The sequence below is a fragment of the Bison bison genome, unplaced genomic scaffold (assembly GCF_000754665.1).
Source record: "Bison bison bison isolate TAMUID 2011002044 unplaced genomic scaffold, Bison_UMD1.0 scf7180017864323, whole genome shotgun sequence".
Lineage (NCBI taxonomy): Eukaryota > Metazoa > Chordata > Mammalia > Artiodactyla > Bovidae > Bison > Bison bison.
The window spans coordinates 2,138,907-2,159,150 of record NW_011494895.1 but is presented as its reverse complement, the minus strand read 5'-3'; the positions used below and the strand labels follow the sequence as shown (position 1 = coordinate 2,159,150).

The 20,244-nt window shown below is 40.9% G+C and overlaps 1 protein-coding gene across 1 annotated transcript in view; it reads left to right on the top strand.

Moving 5' to 3' along the window:
* Nucleotides 1-20,244, top strand: part of TAF3 (TAF3 RNA polymerase II, TATA box binding protein (TBP)-associated factor, 140kDa) — a gene marked incomplete at its 5' end in the record, with an annotated part of 122,883 nt that overhangs the window by 89,135 nt on the left and 13,504 nt on the right. The window contains one exon of the mRNA XM_010853157.1: nt 7,426-7,508. Within this exon, the coding sequence (XP_010851459.1) occupies nt 7,426-7,508 (83 nt within the window). The remainder of the gene's footprint in view (nt 1-7,425; nt 7,509-20,244) is intronic.

The window sequence follows — 20,244 nt, the reverse complement described above, 5'->3', positions numbered from 1 at the left end:
ATCACCCACGGCTTAACTGGAAGCTGGTCTGTAATGTGTTTACAGAATTTAATTTTAAGTCTCAAACCCATAAACCTGTTATCAGCCTCCCCCCTCCCCTGCCCTGCCCCCCCATACACCAGAAAACGTTCAAAATTCATAAGCCTGAGAGGAATCCAATCCATAGGCCATCATATCTCTGTTAGCCACACTAATCTCTGGCCAGTTTAAAAAGATCCGTACTCTTCAATTGTAAATAGTATTTTTTTTTTTGGTAATTATCAAGTCTGCTGCATACCGATCTGTACCCAAATGGTAGGTACCTGGAAAAAGCAGGACCTAGTTTTCTCAGAGCGGGCGAAACCATGGCCCTGCCCTCCTAAGAGGACAGCAAGGCCCACGGGTCCTCGCTCCCTGACACGGCTCTCTGGTTGGTGAGCCGTTTTGCAAGTATTTAAGGTCATGCCTGTCTTCTACTTTCTGTAACATGTCTTATCCGTCTGTTTTCTGCTTTAATAAGATGAGGACACGTCTCTTGAGTATCTAGCTCATCTGACAGCCTGGTTAGTGGGGAGAAACTAATGCTGAATATTGTCCATGTAAGTAGCTCAGGCTTCCATAGAACACAGTCTAAGAAACCGATGTATCCATACATCCTGCAGTTTGTAGTGGGAAGGACCTCGAGCCCTGTGGCACAGGGTGTGACCTCTGCCTTGATAGCTTTGCTCTCGCCCCACCATTCTTTGGATTACAGCGGTTGACTGGTTGATTAGACAATTTCTTTTAAACTTTCTTAAAAAGTGTCCAAGTATTCCTGCTGCTATACATGCAGACCCTCAAAGATCCTCTCCCTGCCCTCTGGGAGCATCCCTCTTTGAGGCTGGCTACAAAATCATACCCAGTAATATTTCCCACGTGGTAAAGTGTGCTGTATTTGACCTACAGCAGCTCTATAATCCATACTTTGGCACTGATTTTCATTTCAGACTTAACTGGGAAAATTAGTTTAGCTGATGAGCTAACCAGGATAATCTCAAATTTTCCTGCCTAACTTTATTCTTTCTCTGTTCCCCTTGGCTATTATTCTAAAATATAAAGAAGTAGAGTGGAAATTCTGAAATTAATAACTGAACATCAGCAGGTTAACAAGACACAGAAATCCAACTCTTTTTTTGTCCATTTTTGAAATCGCTTTATTATTGCATTATTTTCCCGTGGTACCTGGAAGATTTTAAAGCACTTCCACGTGCCTTAGTTTCTCCCCTGACACCCATGTGACATGGGTCCGGTGGGTATTGTTATAACATGTATGGATGAGACATAAACATGTCTCATGTTTATGGATGTTTATGTTTATGGATGAGAAACAGCCTGAGCGACTTGTCCAGGATTGAGGTCACAGCCAGCAAGAACCAGGTCCTTTACACACAAACTTGACTTCCCATTTTGAAATATTTACAGCAGTTAGCTGCTTGTCCATTAGGTACGTAGTAACTTGGCAGAGGAGCCCTTAGCAAATCAAGGGTACGGTTGCTTTCACCATCTCAAGCCTGGAAAGTCCATGGTGGGGGTTTCAGTGGCCACTGTGACTTGAGTAAAGCGCATCAGGTTAGCTGGTAAAACGACCCCTGCCTTTGGGAAGGACCAGTCCCTCAGACCATTGTGGTTGGAGGCTCAGTTACAAGCCACACAGATTTCACCTAACAGAGGTAATCAGGCCCTTGTATCAGTTTTGATGGTTATGGAGCAGTTTTTAAAGATAAAAACTTATCAAAATCAGCCATCAGGGCTTTAAAATGAATAAACGTTGCTGTCTCTGGAGGTCAGCCCGAGTTCCCACCCTGACCTTTCCAGCCTGTGAGCTTGGGCACCTGGGCACCTGGGTGAGAGTAGCTCTCCTCACCACGTCCCCTTGGGGCAGCCTGCTGCGCCTCACTTTAGTTGTCTTACTTCTGTGCACATATAAGACTAAGTTGGGGGAGAGTGGTCTCCCCGGTTGGCGCCTTTTGACAAAAGGTCCCCGGCATCTTTCCTTTCTGTTGTAAGTATACTGTTGACTCATTTCCATCATGTTCTCATCAGCTTTCACGATGAACTAGTGAAATGAGGGGCTTTCAGTAAACAAAATCTAACCTCAGTAAGAAGGGGGGAATATTCCCTTCCTGTTTCTTACAACTGTCTGTTCCATGAAGAAACTAGTAACTTCATGTTAAATGAATCTGTTTGAGTTTATAGACGCTTCCTCAAGCCCATGCCCAAGGCTTTGGAGGCACGAACTGAACTCTTACTGAGAGCCCGAATCCTGTTTCACTCTCCCCACTGGATCCCACTCCTTATATACCTGACCACAACCGTAAATCTTCTGACCATCTGTTTAATAGTTTAAACAGTTTATCAGTGTTAGCTAGACTATGTTTCTGAATGGAAATAATGTAAAGACCTTCATTGTTAAGAAAGACAGCAGAGTAGTTGCCAGTTGGAATACTTGAGCATCTAAAATTTTAGGTTATTAAATTCAGCTTTCCACCAGTACTATTTCGGGGTGTTTTTCTGATATATTAGCATAGATAGATATCTGAACCAGTGCTGGCTGAACTTGCTGCCAGTGGCACACATATATAGGTGTGTGTGTGTGTGTGTGTGTGTGTGTGTGTTTAATGAAAGAAGTTTAGCATTAAAAAAATAGAAAGTAAAAACTTGGCCAGATTATATTGACAAAGCTGCCCATTACCTTTGCAGAAAGTCCCTGTCAGAAGATAAACTTTAAAGCTGGAATGCATGAAAGAGTTCCAAGATAGAATTTAAATTTAAACTGATTCTTTATAGATAAGCTTTTTAAAAATCCACCTCTTTGCTTCAAGTCAGGATTTTAAAAATAAATTTCCCCTTTAAATCTCTTGAGCGATTTTCATTTTTTGCAAGGCCGCACTGCTGGTGTCCTGGAAAAATGGAGAGTTAGAGCTTTATCAGTTGGTGCCCTGAGGTATGTGGCAAAGAAGCTAAATCCTTGAAGATTAGCAAAAAAAATGCAGCACATGGCAATAAGGGGCTTATATGACGACTAGTATTAGTTCAGGTGAAAGAAGTATTGCTTATACATAAAACTGGACAAATCCACTGACAATGTATTTTTAGTTAGCTACAAAGGAGTCTTATATTACTGGACTTTGCTTCTTTAGTGAATTGGGAAGCTTAGTAATCCACTGTAAATGCTCTTCCACGCGCCCCAATTCTCAGCATCATTCTAAAGTACTCTTCTTTTATTTTAACCCTTACAAGCTCCTCTTTCCCCTGGATTTTGGCTTCGTGCCATTAAAAGATGGTGTCAGTCTAACTGTTCAGGAAATCGAAGCCATTGTCATCCAGTGTTGATTGCCACCGGATGGGCACATGAGAAGTCATTGCATGATTGTAGGAAACTTCCCTGTGTTTTTATCTGGGTGGCTACTCAGATAAAGTCAGCGTGAACAAAGGTCTGGAGAGAAATTTTTATTTAGAAAGTGTGCTTTCTCTATCAACATTGTTAGCATCCTTACTAGTCTTTTTCTATGCTTGCTTGAATTTTATCTTTCAGTTAAATCTGCTTTAAGAATGAAATGAAAGTATTTAACTGCTTTTCAGTAGGGTTGCCATACGTCCTGGCTTGCCTGGGACAGTCCAGTTTACACCTGTTACATGGTGTGAATAACAGCTCCTGCTTTCGCTGTCAAAGCTCTTTCTGGATGGGGTAGTCACCCTAATTACAGGGAAAACTTTGAGCCGAGGTAACAGGTTCTGAGTCGTTCATTAATTCAGCAATTTTACTAAATATCTCTTGTCCTCAGGGCACATTTATACCGTTTTTAATCTGACTCTTAAAATAGCCTGCATTTTTGTTTCCTTTTGCTTTTACATATTGTATCATTTAACTTTTTAAAATACTGGTTGTAAAAAGACCATGCCTTGATTCTTTTTGTCCTGCCAAGTCATTGCAGTCAGCCTCAAAAAGCCAGCAAGTTCAGTTGAATGGAGGTGAGGCCAACATTCATCTCAGTTTCCATGTAAGCTAGTTTGTTTTCCATAGGAGAAAAAACTGTATTTTACGGTCTACCCTAGCCATCTCACAAGTACGTGTCACTCACCATAAAAGACATTGACAAAGAAACTGAATAGTTCCCTGTAGGATATCAGCATCACCAGAAGGAAAAGACCCAAACTATGTGGCAGAGAGTCACAAATACTGTGGTGAAACAGAGGATGAATTGGGGGCAGAGAACTAAATTTCGGTCATTTACTTACTAACTTTGTAACTCTGGCCAAACCACTCAATCTTTCTGAGCCCTCAGTTACATGTGAGTAATAATTCCTTCCACACACCTTAGAGAGTTATGGAGATCACGTGGGATTGTGTGTATGGGACACACTTGGTGGAGTGCTGTGCAAGTAAGTTGGAATTATTGTGCAGTGTGGTAATAGGAATGGACCCGAGTAAAGTGAGAAGCATAATGATACTAAAGAAGATTTTTTAAAAGGGCAAACAGCTTTATTTTTTTTAATAAAGCTTAAGGGGTTTTAATAATAGTTTTGTGGGTTGAAGGAATATGGAATATTACTTCTAATACTAGCATCACTTATGAGTGTATGTGTGAGACCCTAAAATATTTTAGAATTGAAGAAATTTAGGAACTTGATATAATTTTTCATTCTCTGAATTAAAAAAAAGAAAAACTGTATTCAGTCCTAGTTTTGCCATTTTTGTGACCTTAAAATAGAAAAGGAAAAGGAAACAGAAAGAAAGGGAAAATGGTTGCTTCACGTATGATCATTCTGTCTGTAAAATGGAAACCATAACACCTGCCCCACCTGTTTGTTAAAGAACCTGAATGAGAACATCTGAAAAAGAACCAGACGTAATGCCTGGCAAGCATTAAGTGTTTTAAAACTGTTTGTTTGCTTGGGACATACTTATTTTCCCAGAGGTAACAGAATGGTGAGAAAAATATAGAAACCTTAGTAGTTTACAAAATAGGCTAGACCATTGGTTCTCAGGTTTGGGTTAGATATAGATGTCTGTGTTCAAAGAATCAGAGAAAGTGAATTCAGAGGTTTTTCCGTGGGTCTCTCTCTGCCCCCGCCCCAGTGACCCTTGGTCCCCGAAGCCTCGAGGAAACTACTGGATTAAGAATCGGGCAAAAGTGAGACCATTTAGAGGAGCAGGTTTTTGTGGGGAAACTGATAAGATTTAGATGTGGTAAAATCTTTATAGAGTAGTTGAAAATGTCCAGCAGACAGCATTATATTCTGGTGTTACTTCCAGTCAGTGCTGGTCCAGAGAGGGTGATTTTGAAGACATGACATATTGAAAACTTTTACGACCAAATCCATGAATGTGAGTGAAGTTGGTGTCGGGTGACAAGAGGAGAGGACCCAGAGAGCAAAGAAGGACTTTGTTCAGGTCAGGGAAGGAGCATGGTGAAGATCTCAGTGGAGCAATAGACAGGAACACTAGGGAAGAGTGGGTGTCTACAAAGAGTGGCTTTAGTTGGGCCAGAAAGGAGAGTGAAGTTGGGTGAGGAGTGGATTTATGGAGATGGTGAAGTCAAGACTAGAACATGTGAGAGGTCATCAGCTGGAGGGTAAAGGGGAGGTAAGTGTTTTAAATGAGAGTTGAGCGCATTAGAAAGCTGGAAGAAAATAATGGAACCAAGACAGTGGAGATGCCACAAATAAGGAGGAAGTTTCTTTCACAGACTGGAGGAGACGGACTCTAGTGTAAATGTGGGTGCAGACATTTGTAGGGAATGGAAGGAGTTGTGCCCAGTGGTTTTAGCATTGTTTCCTGTGGGGTTTGATGAGCAGAAGGGGAAGGAAGTATATGGGATGGGTCTTAAAAGCTGTAAATGTTTGAAATCATTGCTTCCGATCGATTCTTAAAATATATCTTAGGCACTTATGTGTCAGACCCTACAACAGGCACTGGGAAATAGCAATGCACAGAGCAGGCATGGTCTCCACTCTTATCTAGTTTAGCAGAGAATCCAAATAGGCAGACAGTCTTAAAGGCACAGATGAAATTGGAGTTTTGGTGGCAGAAGCTGGAGCAGTTTTACATTTTTTCTTTGGAATTAGTGCTCTGGGGAATGATTTCAGATTGGTCCTGGACAAATGATGAAATGACCGAGAGGCAAGGAGTTGAGGGTGCTCGCAGGATAAGTGGGTCATTCAGCAGAGGTTGGTTGAGTACCTCCTGTGTGTCATGCACTGCTCAAGAGAATGAATGAAGTCATAGGTCTTGATGGGACCGTGGATTTACAAAAAACAAACAAAACTCAAGAAAGGGACAGGTTAAAACATACAAAAAATGGTAGATTTGATCAATGTACAATATATTGGTTCTGTGAGATGCTATTGGGTTGACCCAGAAGTTCCTTTGGGTTTTTCCTTAATATCGTAGGATAAAAACCATGATGAACTTTTTGGCCAAAGGCAATATATTGAGCACTGTGTTATAAACTCCTTCCCCTTTAGAACCATTGCACAATTTCTTTTCTTAATTTCTCTTGAGCTTGAAATACATAAATCAGAGGTTGGACCAGTTGTCGCAGTGACTAGCGGCGTTCTCCTGCCGAGCCAGGGATGTTGATGCCTGGCAGTGCCTGGGACATCTGCTCAACAACAAACCACCCCACCGAGAATGCCAGTGAAAACCCTGTTGAAAAACTGTGGTGCAGGTGATAATTTGAACGGCAGGGCTTTTTCTCATTTTGTTCATTTAAAATACTGATTTTACTATAGAGGATCTTCAAGTCAGAAATTGGAAAGAAGCCCTTTCAATACCATAGTTGGTTTGTATGTTCCTTTTCTGATTATTAGCTCAACTATTTGAGCTGGTATCTTCAACTTACTCAGCAGTCACTGCCTTCACCATGAATCCTTTCTAAGTAAATATGTTTTGTCTCTTACAGTATTTTAGATCACTTTTCTACTAGCAGCCAAAAAATGAAGCAGTTCAGTGCTATCATTACACTGGGTGGGTCAGTTCTCTTATATGGCATGATAAACGTAAGATGAGTTTAATGTTTTTCAAGACCCATAAATTTTATCTTATAATGAAGCTCTTTCTGCAGTTTTTTGCTATTATATATTAAGTCTGGCAGTCACATAAATATTCCACTGAATGACTGAGGCAACAATTCTTGTTTAAAAATTCTGACAATAAAATCCAAGAAATTAATCAAAACTAAGCAAATACAGAAATAGCTCCCATATTTAAAGTGTTTAAAATTGGGGGAATTTCTCATGATGCCTGAGTGTTTGAGAAATGAAAGCTAAAGAGCCCCTAGCACCTCAGCCACATTTGAAACTCAAAAGCCTATCAAGTTTGTGGGGATGAGGAAGTAGGGGAAAAGGGAGGTGGTACTTCTGTTGAGAAATGTGTAATTGACTCTAATGTACTGTCTTCAACAGATCAAAGTGGAGCCCGTGGTCCCAGCCCCAAGCCCCGTCATCCCCAGACTAACTCTCAAAGTTGGAGCCGGCCAGGACAAGATGTAAGTACTGACGTTGCGGTGTAGAGGGCATGAGATGGAACTTAACTTTCATTCCTCTTCCCTAACGGGTTAGAACTCTACGGATCTTTCCAATGTGAACATGTACAATCAGGCTTTATTCTGAGAAGTCTTCATTCTCAAATGTTTATTGGTTTCCTTCTCAGAGTAAATGCTTACTGCTTTATTCAACATATAGGAGCCTTTCTGCCCACCCCACCCCCAAGCCCCTCACCCCAGTTCTTCTCTTCTTTTAAAGACTAATACAGGACATTGTTTCTGCTTAGTTTGTGAGGCCCTGATTATCTGAAAAATAAGAAACTGAATTGAATGGACTGACTGCCCACATTACATCCAGGTGGATGTAGTATTAAACCTTCTCAAACGTGTGTTCTCTGTCACCAGGACGAAGAATGAAGATTCTCTTCCTGCTCAGATGGCACATGGTTTTATTCTGTGTGTGCATATAAAACAAGGATAATGCCAAAAGCTTGGTCAAGCACTGTATCAGTGACAACTGAAGTCTGAATTATCCACCCTTTTTTTTAAGAGAGAACTGGAAATGTAGACGTGGTGTTTACTGTTTTCTTCTTAATTTCATGGAATCATCACATCGGCCTAGCCTTCTTCAAAGTAAATTTGTTGGCTGTGTTTCTTTTATTCATTTTTGTGATATGAATTAAGACTTAAAATGCTCTTGTGTGATCCTCATAAGGTGATGAACATTGATCTTTTTTTTTTGCAAATCATGTTGAAAATCATTCATCTAAAAACCATACTATGCATCATTTCAGTGAATTTTACAAGCTCAGAGTACAAATTTATAACTGTACTTTTTACCCGTAAAGCCTAAAGATGGATTAGTTTACATCACAAGCAATCAAATGTTATATAGAAAATAGGTTTACAAAGCATTTAACTTTCATTCAATTTTTAACCATAAAGATCAAAGTAGGAGCCATGAACTTATTTGTTTAGTAGGTAGAGTAGACAACAGCAAGTTTGCTTTGCATTCTCATCATTCGTTCCATCTTAGAGTTTGTGTGTTGGACAAGGCAATGGCACCCCACTCTAGTACTCACTCTTGCCTGGAAAATCCCATGGACAGAAGAGCCTGGTAGGCTGCTGCAGTCCATGGGGTCGCTAAGAGTCGGACACGACTGAGCGACTTCACTTTCACTTTTCACTTTCATGCATTGGAGAAGGAAATGGCAACCCACTCCAGTGTTCTTGCCTAGAGAATCCCAGGGACGGGGGAGCCTGGTGGGCTGCCGTCTATGGGGTCGCACAGAGTCGGACACGACTGAAGCGACTTAGCAGCAGCAGCAGAGCTTGTGTGTAGCGTGTATTTTATGCAGCCACTGCTTCTGTTAATTCCAAATGTAATACTGAGAAAAAGTCCAGTGTCATTCCTATTAATGATGGTGTAGGGCAAACATGGCCTTCTAGGAGAGTGTGTATTCTTCTGAAGATTGAAAGAAGAAAATCTGGTTAGTGCTTTTCTTGCCTAAATTATCTACGTAATTTCCACATTGCTTGTTCTGGTTGTGCCAGCAGAGACCCAGACAGTAGGCTGTAGTATTACTGACAAGCTTAGAAAATGGACCAAAAGTACCATAGATTGAGCTCTTTTTAAACCAAATACTGTGCAGGTGCCCTTCTATCTTCCCTACAGAAATTGTAATCATGTCCTTATCCCTCAGCCATTAGCTAGTTAGCACAGGGACCCAACCAAAGCACCTGTACCTGCCATCTCCTTAGAAATCCTGTCTTTGGGTTCATTTCTCTGAAGGAAAGATACTCTTACCTATCTCTGGACAAATACTCTTCTCCTCCCCATTCATATTTTATTCCAGTTTTGTCCTAAATCACCATTACTTCACCTTTCCTTACACATACAAGTTCAGCTTGCTTATTCCTTTAGAGGAATAAGATTTTTAGAAAGGCATTGATAGTAGTAATCTTCACATCTGCCTTTAAGCATCTTTCTGTTGTTCGGTTGACTAATTCCTTTCCCTCTCAATAAATCACTCATATACCTAAGGTATTGGAAGTTGTGAGAAATAGATCCTATGACTCTGGAACAGAATGTCCAGTATCAGGGAAATTATAGTACCCAGACAGTCTAGACAAATTGTCCTTGAAAGTATAACATGTAACGTGACCTTTCTGATATTTAGGAAATAACTCCCGTATCATATGAATAATCAATCATTTGACCAAAGTCAGAGCCAAGGAAATATATACTTATAATGAACAAAGGACACGACTGAGTGACTTCACTTTGACTTTTCACTTTCATGCATTGGAGGAGGAAATGGCAACCCACTCCAGTGTTCTTGCCTGGAGAATCCCAGGGACAGAGGAGCCTGGTGGGCTGCTGTCTATGGGGTCGCACAGAGTCGGACACGACTGAAGCGACTTAGCAGCAATGAACAAAGGAATAAATTAAGTGAAATATATTACATTTTAAACTTGAAAGAAAAAGAGGCCCAAGTCACATATTGTTGTTCAGTCGGTATGTCCTGCCTGACTCTTTGTGACCTCATGGACTGCAGCACACCAGGTTCCTCTGTCCTCCACTGTCTCCTGGAGTTTGCTCAAGTTCTTGTTCACTGAGTCAATGATACAATCCAACCATCTCACCCTTTGCTTACCTCTTCTCCTTTTGCCTTCAATCTTTCTCAGCATCAGGGTCTTCCAGAGTCGATTCTCTGCATCAGGTGGCCAAAGTACTGGAGCTTCAGCTTCGGCATCAGTCCTTCCAGTGAATATTCAGGGTTGATCTCCTTGCAGTCCAAGGGACTCTTAAGTCTTCTCCAACACTGAAATTCGAAAGCATCAGTTCTTCAGCACTCAGCCTTCCTTATGGCCCAGCTCTCACATCCATACATGACTACAGGAAAAACCATACCTTTGACTTCTATGGACCTTTGTCAGCAAAGTGAGGTTTCTGCTTTTAAATATGCTGTCTAGGTTTGTCACAGCTTTCCTTTCAAGGAGCAAGAGTCTTTTAATTTTATGGCTGCAGTGACCATCCGTGGTGATTTTGGAGCCCAAGAAAAGAAAAGCTGTCACTGCTTCTATTTTCCCCCCTTCTATTTGCCCTGAAGTGATGGGATTGGATGCCATGATCTTAGTTTTTTGAATGTTGAGTTTCAAGCCATCTTTTTCACTTTGCTCTTTCACCCTCATCAAGAGGCTCTTTAGTTCCTCTTCACTTTCTGCCATTAGAGTGGTATTATCTGCATAGCTGAGGTTATTGATATTTCTGCTGGTAGTCTCAATTCCAGCTTGTGATTCATCAAGCCTGGCATTTCATATGATGTACTCTGCATAGAAGTTAAATAAGCAGGGTGACAGTATACAGCCTTGATGTACTCCTTTCCCAATTTTGAACTAGTCCCTTATTCCATGTAAGGTTCTAACTATTGTTTCCTGACCCACATACAAGTTTCTCATGAGACTGGTGAAGTTTTCTGGTATTTTCTTTTCTTTAAGAATTTCTACAGTTTTTTTGTGATCCACACAAAGACTTTAGCAGAGTCAGTGAAGTGTAGTCAGTTAAGCTAAAGTAGATGTTTTCCTGGAATCCCCTTGCTTTCTCCATGATCCAAAGAATGTTAACAATTTGATCTCTGGCTCCTCTGCCTTTCCTTTTTTGTTTTTTGTTTTTTTCATTTTTGGCATTTAGTTCAGAAGAAATTCAAAGAATTGAGTGTCCCTACTATAACAAATCACTTTTCATTTCTGTTTGCTTATTTATGTGAACAAGATTTCTCAGTGTTTCCATTCATCAATATTAGAAATAGAAATTGATATTGATAACACAACATTGTAAATAAACTATACCCTAATAAAAAAATTTTGGGGGGTGGATTTTTATCTTTTTTAATTTATTAATTTATTTTTATTGGAGGCTAATTACTTTAAAATATTGTAGTGGTTTTTGCCATACATTGACATGAATCAGCCATGGGTGTACATGTGTCCCCCATCCTGAACCCACCTCCCTCCCCATCCCATCCCTCAGGGTCATCCCAGTGCACCGGCCCTGAGCACCCTGTCTCATGCATTGAACCTGGACTGACGATCTGTTTCACATATGGTAATATACATGTTTCAGTGCTGTTCTCCCAAATCATCCCACCGTCTCCCTCTCCCACAGAGTCCAAAAGTCTGTTCTTTATCTCTGTGTCTCTTTTGCTGTCTGGCATATAGCGTCATCATTACCATCTTTCTAAATTCCATATATATGCGTTAATATACTGTATTGGTGTTTTTCTTTCTGGCTTATTTCACTCTGTATAATAGGCTCCAGTTTCATCCACCTCATTAGAACTGATTCAAATGCATTCTTTGTAATAGCTGAGTTAATATTCCATTGTGTATATGTACCACAGCTTTCTTATCCATTTGTCTGCCGATGGACATCCAGGTTGCTTCCATGTCCTGGCTATTGTAAACAGTGCTTCGATGAACATTGGGGTACACGTGTCTCTTTCACTTCTGGTTTCCTCGGGGTGTATGCCCAGCAGTGGGATTGCTGGGTCGTATGGCAGTTCTATTTCCAGTTTTTTAAGGAATCTCCACACTGTTCTCCGTAGTGGCTGTACTAGTTTGCATTCCCACCAACAGTGTAAGAGGGTTCCCTTTTCTCTGCACCCTCTCTAGCATTTATTGTTTGTAGACTCTTTGATAGCAGCCATTCTCACCGGCGTGAGATGGTACCTCATTACGGTTTTGATTTGCATTTCTCTGATAATGAGTGATGTTGAGCATCTTTTCATATGTTTGATAGCCATCTATATGTCTTCTTTGGAGAAATGTCTGTTTAGTTCTTTGGCCTATTTTTTAACAGGTAGTTTATTTTTCTGGTATTGAGCTGCTTGAGCTGCTTATATATTTTTGAGATTAATTCTTTGTCAGTTGCTTCACTTGCTTCTTCTGCCTTTTCTAAACCCAGCTTGTACATCTGGTGGGTCTCAGTTCACATACTGCTGAAGCATAGGCATAGCTTGAAGGATTTTGAGCATTACCTTGTGAAATGTGAAATTAGCATGTGAAATGAGTGCAGTCGTATGGTAGTTTGTACATTCTTTGGCATTGCCCTTCTTTGGGATTGGAATGAAAACTGACCTTTTGCAGGCTTGTGAGCACTGCTGAGTTTTCCAAATTTGCTCACATATTGAGGGCAATACCTTAACAACTTCAGCTTATAGGATCTGAAATAGCTCATCTGGAATTCCATCACCTCCATTAACTTTGTTTGTAGTAATGCTTCCTAAGGCCCACTTGACTTCACACTGCAGGATGTCTGGCTCTAGGTGAGTGACCACACAATCATAGTTATCCTGGTCATTAAGATATATTTTTTGTATAGTTCTTCTGTGTATTCTTGCCACCTCTTCTTAATCTCTTCTGCTTCTTGAAGAGATATCTAATTTTTCACATTTTATTGATTTCCTCTATTTCTTTTCATTGTTCATTGAAGAAGGCCTCTTACCTCTCCTTGCTATTCTCTGGAACTGTGTATCCAGTTGGTTAGCTCTTTCCCTTTCTCCCTTGCTTTTCACTTCTCTTCTTTCCTCAGCTATTTGTGAGGCTTCCTCAGTCAATCACTTTGCCTTCTTGCATTTCTTTTTCCTTGGGGTGGTTTTGATCACTACCTCCTGTACAGTGTTACAAACCTCCGTCCATAGTTCTTCAGGCACTCTCTTTACCAGATCTAATCTCTTGAATCTATTTGTCACCCCCACTGTATAATCATAAGAGATTTGATTTAGGCTATCCCTGAATGGCCTAGTGGTTTTCCCTGCATTCTTCAATTTAAGCCTGAATTTTGCAATAAGGAGCTCATGATCTGAGCCACAGTCAGCCCCAGGTCTTATTTTTGCTAACTGTATAGAGCTTCCCCATCTTTGGCTGCAAAGATGCAAAATAATCCCCAGGAGTTGGTGATGGACAGGGAAGCCTGGTGTGCTGCAGTCCGTGGGGTTACAAAGAGTCGGACACAACTGAGTGACTGAACTGAACTGACTTCTGATGCAAAATGATCAATCTGCTTTAACTATTGACCATCTGATGATGTCCATGTGTAAAGTAGTCTCTTGTGTTGTTGGAAGTTGTTTGCTATGACCAGGGTGTTCTCTTGGCAAAATTGTTAGCCTTCGAGCAAGCCTTCTTCATTTTGTATTCCAATGCCAAACTTGCCTGTTATTCCAGTTATCTCTTAACTTCCTACTTTTGCATTCCAGTCCCGTATGATGAAAAGGACATCTTAGAAGATCTTGTAGGTCTTCAGAGAACTGGTCTACTTGAGGTTCTTCAGCATCAGAGACTGGGGCACAGACTTGGATTACTATGTTGAATGGTTTGCCCTGGAAACAAACCAAGATCATTCTGTCACTTTTGAAATTGCACCCAGATACTGTATTTTGGACTCTTTGATGGACTATGAGGGTTACTCCATTTCTTTTAAGAGATTCTTGCCCACAGTAGTAGATATAATGGTCATCTGAATTAAATTCGCCCATTCTCATCCATTTTAGTTCACAGATTCCTAAGATATGGATGTTCACTCTTGCCATCTCTTGCTTGACCATATCCAGCTTACCTTGATTCATGGACCTAACATTCCAGGTTCCTCTGCAATATTATTCTTTAAGGCATCAGACTTTACTTTCACCACCAGGCACATCCACAACTGGGCGTCGCTTCTGCTTTGGCCCAGCCTCTTCATTCTTTCTGGAACTGTTAGTAATTGCCCTCCACTCTTCCCCATAGCATATGGAACGCCTTCCCACCTGGGGGCTCATCTTCCGGTGTCATATTTTTTGCCTTTTTATGCTGTCCCTGGGACCCTCGAGGCAAGAATCCTGGAGCGGTTTGCCATTCCCTCCCCCAGAGGACCACGTTTCGTCAGAACTCTGCACTGTGCCCTGTTTTGTGTGGCCCTACACGGCATGGCTCATGCTTCATTGAGTTATGCAAGCCCCATTGCTGTGAGCAATAGGATTTTATATAAAATACAACATAGTCAGTAAAGCGGGGTCTTTTTGTGTTTTTTTTGTTTTTTTAAATCTAAATCCATGGTCAACAACCTACGGCCATGGGCCAGTCCATCCCACTGTGTGTTTTTTATGGCTCGGCTGAAAGAAATTAAAAGAAGGATAACACTTTATGACACTTGAAAATTATATGAAATTAAAAGTAATCTTTTATTATTGTAGTATAGGGATCATGGCTTATTCCTTGGCAGTAATGATGGAAAAGAGACGGTAGATTCATATAAACATGCCTTTATGTAGTTTGTATTCACCTGGGGCTGTAATGATGCTCTTTTGAAGTGGAATTAATGAGTAGACTAGGACTCAAAGGGGGGGTTTGAATAATCTAGGGGGAGGAGTTTATTTCTGAAGAACAGGCAGAGAATAGAGTCTTTTGAAACCATAGGAAAAAGAAAACACTTTACAGGGTTCAAATTATACCCTCTTGTTGGAAGATCTCTAGGACAATATTTAGTTTCTAAATCTTATATAAAGAAATGATGCCTCTGACCCATGATCCAGGAAAGTGCTTTGAGGTTAGACTGTTTCCTCTCTTCTCTGTTATTGTTCCTGGAAGCCAGACAGAGGGCCCTTGTCCCCCTTGATTGAACGCTCCTGCTGAGTGTGGTTTGAAGGGTCTGTGGGGATCCAGTGCCACCTCCTGATTGTGTTAAAGTTCAAGGTGACTCCAAGCACCTCAGATTCCTTTAACAGGTATCCCAGGAATGAGGACCCAGAGTTACCCTTAGTCTATATTGAAGAGGAAACTAAAATACTGATCCTGAAGTTACAGACTCAGCATCTGTAGCTTGCAGGGGTGGTGTGAATGGGAAGAAAGAATGCATTCAAGTAAATCAGTGAATAACTGGGTCTGGCCTGACGGCCAAGCTTTGCCGTGATGCCAAGAGAGCAGGTAGGTTTAGCTGGCCTGGGACCAGCGCCTAATGTCATATTGGTCAGGTCAATACGGATGCTGTTGAGGTCCCCCTGGACTTATGTGCTGGAAGGGACGGTGAGTGTCCCTTGTGATCAGAGGCACTATGGGCTGGCCAAGTGGCAGCACAGTTGCCATGTTATTTGTTGTCCCAGTCTTGTCATTTACTGAGTCAGTTTATTTTGAGTAAGCCTAGGAAAATTGGGCTAACTTTTGGTGTCTGTGCATTTTGTCATTTCTGTGAAGGATATAAACAGAAGACAGTGGTGTAAGCCAGGGAGCACCTGAGGGGCGGGACTGCTTAGACAGGATTGTCAGAAGAGACATGTGGAGCATTAACTGTGTGGTTATATTTATAAAGCTCAAAATTCTATTAAAGGAGCATCTCATTTAAAAAGGCAACTTGAAGTATTGGTAGAGTATTAAGAGGAAAGGCCCTTGTATGTAGATTTGAGGATAACAGTGGTGGTTGGGGGTTACGGTCTTCCCCTCCTCACGTTTCTCCATGTCTCTTCAGGCTCTCCTCTCGCTGGCGCTGGGGAGGTGGGTTTGTCCTTTTCTCCGTCTGTCCTGTGGCTCTTTTGGGGGCGCGGGGCTGAGTGGCTGTCCTGCCACAGTATCATTTGGTCTGGTTGGTAGGGCTGCTATACTGGAGAAGTTTGGAGCTGGTCTTGCTCTCAGGGCACTGCTGCCCTGGCTCAGAGAGCTCACCAGGGACGGGTAATGAGTTGGGCCCCTCCACACATCCAGCCGGCTTCCCAAGTGGCGCTAGTGGTAAAGAACCAATGCAGAAGACATAAGGGACACAGGTTCAATCCCTGGGTCAGGAAGATCCCTTGCAGGAGGAAATGGCAACCCACTCTAGTACTCTTGCCTAGAGAATCCCAAGGACAGAGGAGCCTGGTGGGCTACAGTCCAAAGGGTCGCAAGGCTTCAGACACGACTGAGTGACTTAGCATACACACATCTGGTCATGCTCAGTCATTGTTCCAGGTAATACCCGATACTGTATTTGGTCAAGTGACCCAGAATCGTTTTGTGTCACTTTCATGAAAATAATATCATTACCATTAATAATTCTAAATTTTCTTTTGTCTGAGAGGGCACAATAGATACTCTCTGTTACAAGTTTAATCCTTTTCCCCAAATGCACACAATTTGCCAAAGTATTTTTCATTGACCACTTTACTGCTGGCAACTAGAGTTTTCCTTCTGCTAACACTTTGTCACCATAGCCATGAGTATTATCAGATTTCTTACAATTCAGGAAATTCTTTGATTAATCAGACCTCTCTTAGCAGAGGTGCTGAACATTGGATGCTTTCCTTTTCCTGTAAGTAATTTAGTTTTTTGTTGCAGTTTATAGAGTTTAGTTTATGCCTGGGAGGAGGCTTCTTTTTAAAAAATTTATTTATTTTTAATTAAAGGATAATTGCTTTACAATATTGTGTTGGTTTCTGCTGTACATCAACATGAATCAGCCAAAGATACACATGTCCCCTTTCTCTTGAACCGAGGCTGCTTAATAGATGTAATTTCTAAATTATCTATATATACCATAAAAATGGAAGCTAAAACTTTTTGCTCATTAATCCTGAAAAATAAATGGTTAACCTTTAAAAATGTAAAGCAAGTATAGGTATTTGCTGTCTTTTCTGTGATCCAAACTTTTCTGATTAACTCTTTTTGACAGTACAACCAGAAATAGAGGATAACTATGCACAATTACAAAAGTAACCATTTAAAATATTTTTAAAGAAGGTAAGCATTTTATGTTCTTATGTAACCAGATTTAACTGAAAGACATTTAATAGGTAAAATGTGTATAGTGGTATTTTAGTGGCAAGTTCTTTAGAAAAATAATAGCAAATTATTTTTATTTCACTTTCTGCATATTTTCCTACACTTAAAATGTTGTTTATTCGTATGTAGCTTTTTTCTAGTTTAAATAAATTTAAGAGTGACTTAGAGAACATAAAATAAAGATACTGGAAAATACAAGGAAACCAAGAACAAGGTAAGGAAAAAAGAAAATTTGTACATCAGATATGATCACGACTTCCTAGCAATAAGGGCAGAGTGAGATACATTTTTTTAAAAAGAAGGTACCCCTTAGTTTCTCAGTAGAGACAACGTTTTTCAAGATGCTAAATTTGACGTTTTATTTCCATAGGAACCTAACGGCAAAATAGCCGTCTTCCATAGCAGCTTTTACAGCAGATAAAAGGTGTTTTTTTCTTTGACTGTTTCTTAGACCAACCCCTAGTCCAAGGATGTAGCCTCGGAGCACACGCAGTGCAGGTGCTTCATAAAGAGTCCTCCCTTCTCCAGCGAAACACTTCTCGTGCTTTCTATTAGTCAGGACTCTGGGCGCAGTAACAGAAACCCTAATCAAACTAGCTCAAACCATGGTTAAAGCGGTTTATTTGACTTTAGGCAAGGTGACTTTAACCAAGGTTCAAAACGTGTCATTAAAACTCTGCTTACTTTCTTTTTCTCTGTCTGGCTTCTGTGTGGAGGCAGAGATGGTCCCAGTTGCTCTTGGCCGGCGTGGTTCTTTCTGTACTCATAGGCTGAAGCCCCCTACTTGACAGCACCCCTTGTTGGGTCCCATCCTGGAGCCAGCCAGCCCCAGTAGGGGGGATGGAGCCCTGTTGGAGAGGGCTGGTAGGTTCCAGAAGCAGAGAAGGGCGCTCCCACTGGGATAAGGGGGAGGGGCAGGCAGAAACGATTGATATGCTTTTCTCTTATGTAGAGAAAGGCAGTCAAGTTCATGTTTTAATAAAAGCATGCTGAAGAGGCAGAGCAAGGGAGCTTGTTGTTTAAAAAAAAAAAAAGATGATCCTTTAGAAATAAAGTTCAAGAACATTTCAGACCATCGTCCCGTCGGACTTGGAAGGCCTTTTGTTCTTCTATTTTTAATTTGTTTCCCTTGCAGTAAAACTGTCTGCTTTGATTTAAAAAAAAAAAAAAAAAGATTGAAAAGTGTTGATAGTTTTCTTTGTTTTGCCCTGGTTAACTTGCCGCTGACACAGAAACATTTCATAGGTATTTTGCCTGTATGAGAAGCTATCTAACAAGAACAGTGACCCCCCAAAAAATTAATAAATAAGAACAAAAAACTTAAGAATGACTGTATTTAAAATCTATGGCAAATAACTTATTTTTAATGCTAGTGAAATATGGTACCATGACAAATGAAATTTCCTAGCCGCTGAACAATGAGAACACAAATTGTGGGTGGTAGCCATTATTCTTGCTACTTTTTGTACTTATATTGATAAATTCAACAGACCCAAACCCATATATCTCAGTTATAATTCCAAGAGGAAGCAGGTCGTTAACATTTTTCTTTCTCGGGTCTTCAGCCCTTTTCTGATATTTTCCAGACTGGGAGGATCTTGACCTTCTTAGAGCACTCTCTCTTTTTTACCCAGCTAAAGTTTAGATGAAATCCGCAAGTTTGATTTCTTCCCCTGACACATGGTAGTTTGTCGACTATTGCCAAAGATTCAGTGTATCCAAGAGGAAAAAAAAATAGTATGCTGTCAGAAAAACTGGCTTCAGGTTTTGGGAAATGTTTTTACTACCCAGTAAAACAAGTGGAAAGATTATAATCAAAGCATTTCCATCTTACTTGTAAACAATTACAGCAGTCCTTACACGGATGCCACATTAGAAGACTGGGGAAAATTTACTGGATTCCATTCTAATGCAATTAGAGCTAATTTTGTTCTTTAAATGAATAAAAGGTCAGCTAGTAAATCTAGCTTATCTTGCGTCCAGACTTCAATAAATTGTTTTATTTAATTTGTTGTAAAAGATCTTATCCTTAATGGGTCTAGGTCTTATTTAGTTCACTTAGGTTTTAAAATATTTATGACCACCTTTTTAGATATGATTTGAATGATAGTTGGAAAGTTCCTCCCTGCCGTGTTATCAAGGCCCAGGATCACTAATTGAGTGAATATAGGAAGGTACTTAAGATTTGTTATCTAGAAAAAGCTGATGTGAACTTCCAGAATTTAAATGTTCTTTAACCTGTGACAGGCAGAGGTGATTTAGCTATATCATGGTAACCTTTTGGATACTGTCTTACCTATAATTTCCCCTAAAGATCAAACTACTTGCACTTCTAGTGTTTAAAGAGAATGTATCCCTCCTAATGAGAACATTCTTATTATTACTGACGACAACACAGAAAATTTAAATCCTTCGCATCCTATCCTTCCTGTCGTTTTAGAGGGCTGGCTCAGATGGTGAAAAATCTGCCTGCTATGCAGAAGAGTTTTGATCTGGGTTTGATCCCTGGGTTGGGAAAATCCCCTTGGAGAAGGGAATGGCAACCCGCTCCACAATTCTTGCCTGGAGAATCCCGTGGATAGAGGATCCTGGCCGGCTACAGTTGTGGAGTTGCAAAGAGTCAGACACGACTGAGCAACTGAGACTTTCACTTCAATATTAAAATATTTCCGTAGGGACTTTAGGGGCACAGTGCAATGTTTCTTCCTCTCTGTCCCCGCCCTGGCCTCCTTGTGAGATGAACACTCGCGTCCCAGCCCGACCTCTGTGACAGAGAACCCACACGGGTTGGTTCGGGGACTTGTCCCTGCGGGACTGACTGGCTGCATCGCCCCTGTTTGGATTCACTCTTCCAGGTTCCAGAGCTGCACCTGTCCTCGCGGCTTGTCCTTCAGCCTGGTCCAGGAAGGAGCCCAGCATCCCTCCTGACCTTCAGGACCCATTCCTTCTCCAT